Source organism: Bison bison, unplaced genomic scaffold (assembly GCF_000754665.1).
Source record: "Bison bison bison isolate TAMUID 2011002044 unplaced genomic scaffold, Bison_UMD1.0 scf7180017846612, whole genome shotgun sequence".
NCBI lineage: Eukaryota > Metazoa > Chordata > Mammalia > Artiodactyla > Bovidae > Bison > Bison bison.
In genome coordinates this window covers 9,931-14,758 of record NW_011477185.1, presented here as the reverse complement: position 1 = coordinate 14,758, position 4,828 = coordinate 9,931, and the positions used below count along the sequence as shown (strand labels likewise).

The 4,828-nt window shown below is 42.5% G+C and overlaps 1 protein-coding gene across 1 annotated transcript; it reads left to right on the top strand.

The window, feature by feature from the left end:
- Positions 1-983: 983 nt before the first annotated feature.
- LOC104988876 (fibroblast growth factor 16) lies at positions 984-2,806 on the top strand (the record flags this gene model as incomplete). The annotated part of the gene is made up of 2 exons (XM_010840338.1): positions 984-1,087; positions 2,442-2,806. Coding segments are annotated over 2 exons (350 nt in total), but the record flags the coding sequence as incomplete, so codon positions are not given.
- Positions 2,807-4,828: the final 2,022 nt, after the last annotated feature.

Here is a 4,828-nt window from a genome sequence, read left to right as displayed (position 1 = left end):
AAAAAAGAAATCTAGTTGACCATTGCATCTGTATCCATATAATAGATGTGTTATGTTAGAACAAAATTGTTAAGTCTTCAGTATCCCCAGGATTTCAGTTCTGGTTCCTTTTTCCCACTTAGTACTCAATGTCTTTTTTCCCCCTTGCTGCTGCTGGGTAAATGAAAACGTTTTCAAATTCTCACCTCTAACTTTGTCAACTAGAGGAACATTTCTGAATATCTTCCTCTTCCCCTTAAAGTTGCAACATCTCAAATCAGTATCAAGTCTAATACTACCTGCCAACTGTTTGCCGTAGATAGATTTAAAATCCACAGGAGAGAAGGGGAGAATGACAGGCTTGTTGGCCTGCGGCTGCACTGGCCAAAAGTACTTTTGAGGAGAAAGCTTTCACCAGGCCAAGTTTTGCTTCCTGCCATAGGACAGAGGAACAAACTTAGTGAGTGGCCTGTGTGGCCTTTGTTAGAGTCAGCTACAGGCAGTTGACAGCCTCATGTGGCTTTAAGGACATGGGAGCTAAGAGGGTACAAAACAAGTTCAGCCTAGAGGACAGCAAGGTAATGCTGTGAGCTCTGGGGAATCAGAAAGTGACTTTGGGAAGATACAGAAACTTGGCCACATTGTTTCATTTCGAAAGCTGCCCTCCTGTTTGTTGAAATGGTGGCCTTTAATAGTACCTTGAAATTATGAAGCTTTTGTAGCCAAAGCCTTCTCACAGTCTCTTCCTTATTATATGCCTAAGAGTGTTGAGTAGAGGCAGAGATTGTCCCCCATTTTACATATGGAGTGACTGAGGCCCAGAGAGACTCAGTTTCTTCTCTGAGGTTCCATTCTTGCTGCAAAAGATGGTTTCATCAGGTAATTCACCAAAGGCACATAGCACTGGCCTTCAGTTGGGGATAAAGGACCAGCTCATGTCACCTTGATAGCTTTCTGTTAGCTTGATATCAGTGATGGAAATGGAATTCATTGTTTTGCTCTAGGAATTCTGGAGTTTATCAGCCTGGCTGTAGGGCTGATCAGCATCCGGGGAGTGGACTCTGGCCTGTATTTAGGAATGAACGAGAGAGGAGAACTCTATGGGTCGGTAAGTTTAAAGTTTTTTATTTTTTTTTTCTCAGAAGCTATTACCACCAGTGTTTCGATAATGTAAGGCAAAACTTTATCTAGCACTTGAAAGCACTTTTGTCAACTTTAAAGGATTAGTGTCTTCTAGTCAATTCTTGACTGCCCAGGAACTTGCTACATAACACTTTCACTCATTCAGTCCCCATGAAAACAGAAGCTTTTCTGTGGTATAATTGCTTCTGCCTTCTCCATTAGAGTGTCAGCTCATCTGATAATAATAGGAAGCTGTACTGGTTTGTCAGTAGATGGTAAGGGTTTGAGGCATTAACCCTCCCAAGGAGTATATCTGATTTGTGATGGGTACCGAGAGGAGTAGCCAACTAGCTGGCACAAAAATAGGCAGTGAGAGCTGGCCTTGAGATTGAGGATTCTGAAATTAAGAACAAAGTCCTTGATGTCCAAATCGCTTCAGCTGAATCCCAAAGGCCAAACGAAGCAAACAAACAAATGAAGAGTAAGGATTCCAGGGTCTGGTGACAGCCCTAAGTCCCCAGCTAGGACTGTATTGGCTGCAGCACATGTTCTCTATTCTGGAAGCCAGCCCAGAGCTGGGGAATGGTAAGTGACTTTGCTGATCTTAACCCTTCTGGGGGATCCTAACTCCTGGCTTTGGCTTTTGAGTCACAGAGTATACTTTCTGGCTGCCTGCATCCCATGAAATCAGAGCACATTCTTCCCTGACACCTAAGAGATAGGCCTGTCCCCAGCACTCAGTATCGGCAACCCCAGCAAGTAGTATTGTGGCTGAATCAAGTGTGAGAAGGGATAGAGGCAAGAGACCCAGGAGCTGCCAGCTTGAAGTAGCCAGATTGGAGGAACTTCTCAAGGAGATTTTTTTCCTGGCTTTCCAACTGACAGGCCCTGAGACCCTTCATTAGGAGAGATCACAGCTTGCCTCCCATGGAGCTTTATATAGATTCGAGGCCTTTGCCTGTCAGTTGACATGATTGATGGCAATCTCAATGGATTTGAACATCTTTAGCCCTAAATAGGAAAAAAGTACAGAGGTATCAGTGGGCATTGGGAAGCAGAAATTCTCAGGCTCAGAGTACCAGGTGAGCCCATCTCTTCCAGTCTCTTGCTTTCAGAAAAGATCTCACCTGAAACATTTTTGCGTGGCTCATGAAAGAGGGTGACAGCAATACAGACAAGACTGTTTAATGTTATTTGGAAAGAAGATGCCTCAGTAATACCAGGAGATAGGCCTGAAATTTTCTAATATAAATGTGCTATTTATTAGTTTCTCCACCAGCAAGCTGGGATGGGAGAAATAGTCATATAATGGGCTCTACTTTATTTTCTCACCCTCACAGAAGAAACTCACACGTGAATGTGTTTTCCGGGAACAGTTTGAAGAAAACTGGTACAACACCTATGCCTCCACCTTGTACAAACACTCGGACTCGGAGAGACAGTATTATGTGGCCCTGAATAAAGACGGCTCACCCCGGGAGGGATACAGGACTAAACGACACCAGAAATTCACCCACTTTTTACCCAGGCCAGTAGATCCTTCTAAGTTGCCCACCATGTCCAGAGACCTCTTCCGCTATAGGTAACGGACCCCTAGTGTGATCTCTGTGACCCGTATACTCTGGGGCCACAGTTGTCTCTGGAAGCACTATACTCATAGCTTTTCAATCCTCTTTCCTATCAATTTAGATAACAAAGAAGCACTTACTGTTCAACTCGACCCAGCTGTTCCCTCATTGTTCAAAAGTATATATTAAGGTTGGGTTATTTTGGGGAGGGGTGTGGGGGGATGGGGAGGTCTAGAGGGAATCTTGTATATACTTTTTTCTTTACTCATGTTCTTTCCCCTGAGGTGGCACAAGAAAGAATGGGGCCCCCTACCAAGGGCCAGAGGTGTCTTGCCCCACAATCTACCCAAATACCTTAAAGTGGGTAAATGAAAGACCAAGGAATCTGCCATAGATGCTACCTACAGAGCTTTGGAGAAGTCTCATTAAGAAAATTCTTAGGGCTCCAGCCCTGCTGCAAGCCATTCCTGTATTGGCTCTGCAGATTTATCATCTGTCCTGACATGCAGTTTTCCTGACGTTGAAAGTGGGAGATGGGGTAGGTTGTAAGAAAATGATATTAAAATGTAAGCATGGATACTGTGCATAAAGACAAACTATTTATGAAATGTATATGCTATTTATTTTATATATTTATTTATTTCAAAATAATTTTATTTTTAATGAGAGATGCTATGACTGGATTTTCATCAGAAAGAATAAGGTCCTACTGAAACAGGATAAATGAGTTATCAAAGGCTTTTATTGGCAATAAAATTGTCTTTATATTGTAACCACTGTCTAACTCTATTGATTTGTACACTTAGTAAGATTAGAAGGTTTGTTGGCTTCTTTTGCTACTCGTTAGAATCTCTTGATGTTGGCATCACACTGCCTAGCCTAGGTGACTCGCTATCTACAATATTAGCATTATCTAGGAGCCCTATCTGAAGTTCTTTCTGGTTTTGTGACTTTAAACTTAGTGGTGAATCAAAGCTTCAGAAAGGCCTAGACCATCAGCTCTTATGGAAGCTCCCATTTGTGCTTAGGACTAAGCATAGAGAAACCCTCCTTTGGAATTTGGTTAGGGCCCAAAGGTCAGCAACTCTAATTGGTGGCTTCTTACTTATCATATGAAGATGAGGTGATTTGAAATAAACAGCAATCAATAGGGAGAGTGATCTTTTGAACTAGTCAACCTTCCCTTCCAGAGGTGTTCTCCCACTCCCTCTCCAAACCCCTACCCCTATCCTCTACCAGTGTTTCTCCTAGAGAGTTATGGGAATCTGTTAACACATTTTCCTAAAGCAACAGTTCTTCAAGTATATGGCCTTTTTATCAGCAGCATCATCTGGGTCCTTGTGAGAAATGGAAATTATCAGGTCCTACCCCAGACCTGCCAAGTCAGAATCTCTGGGGGTAAGGGCCAGCCATCTGCATGTTAACAGCCTTCCAGAGGATTCCTGTGCACAATAAAGTTTGAAACCTAGTACTCTAAAAGAATAGTTTTCAGAAAGAATTCTTTTTGTATCTGAATGACTTATACATAAAGTTTTAGGATAACTTCAGTCCATAAAAGAAGAGTGGCTCTAGTTGAAGTGGGGAAGACATTCCTGGAGCTCTCTCTTCTCCAGAACAGTCTCTTAGATATCTTGCTTTAAAATCCCTGACCCCTTTACTGATAATTACTGAGGTGGCAGTATAGGGCTATTTGCATTTTCAAAGCAAATGCTGTCTGGACACAAGAACCGAAGGAATAAAAGTCTCGTAGAAGGTTTGGGGTTAGGATAGTTTCTCCTGATGCTCCTTAGTGACATCCACTATTTTCCCAACTGATTGGTGAAACAAATAGTTTAGATAGCAGCTCACTTAAAAGTCAAAACCATAAACTCTATAGAAGTTCATCCAAATCTAAGTACCCAACAGAGAATACATACATGAAAGAGCAAATAAGGCTGTATGATAGAAAGTGCTAAGTTGCACCATGTATGTGATTACAGACTAGAGTGCTTGCCAATGGAACCACCAAGGCAGAGATTACACAGGTCTGAGGTGAGTAGGGAAAGTTTCTTAAAAGGGGTAATGCCCCACTTTGAAGAACCAACAGGAGGGTTTGGAGAGCCAAGAGGCTGATGGCAATGTCTGTTGGGCTACAGGGAAGAAACACCACCTCTAGAGAT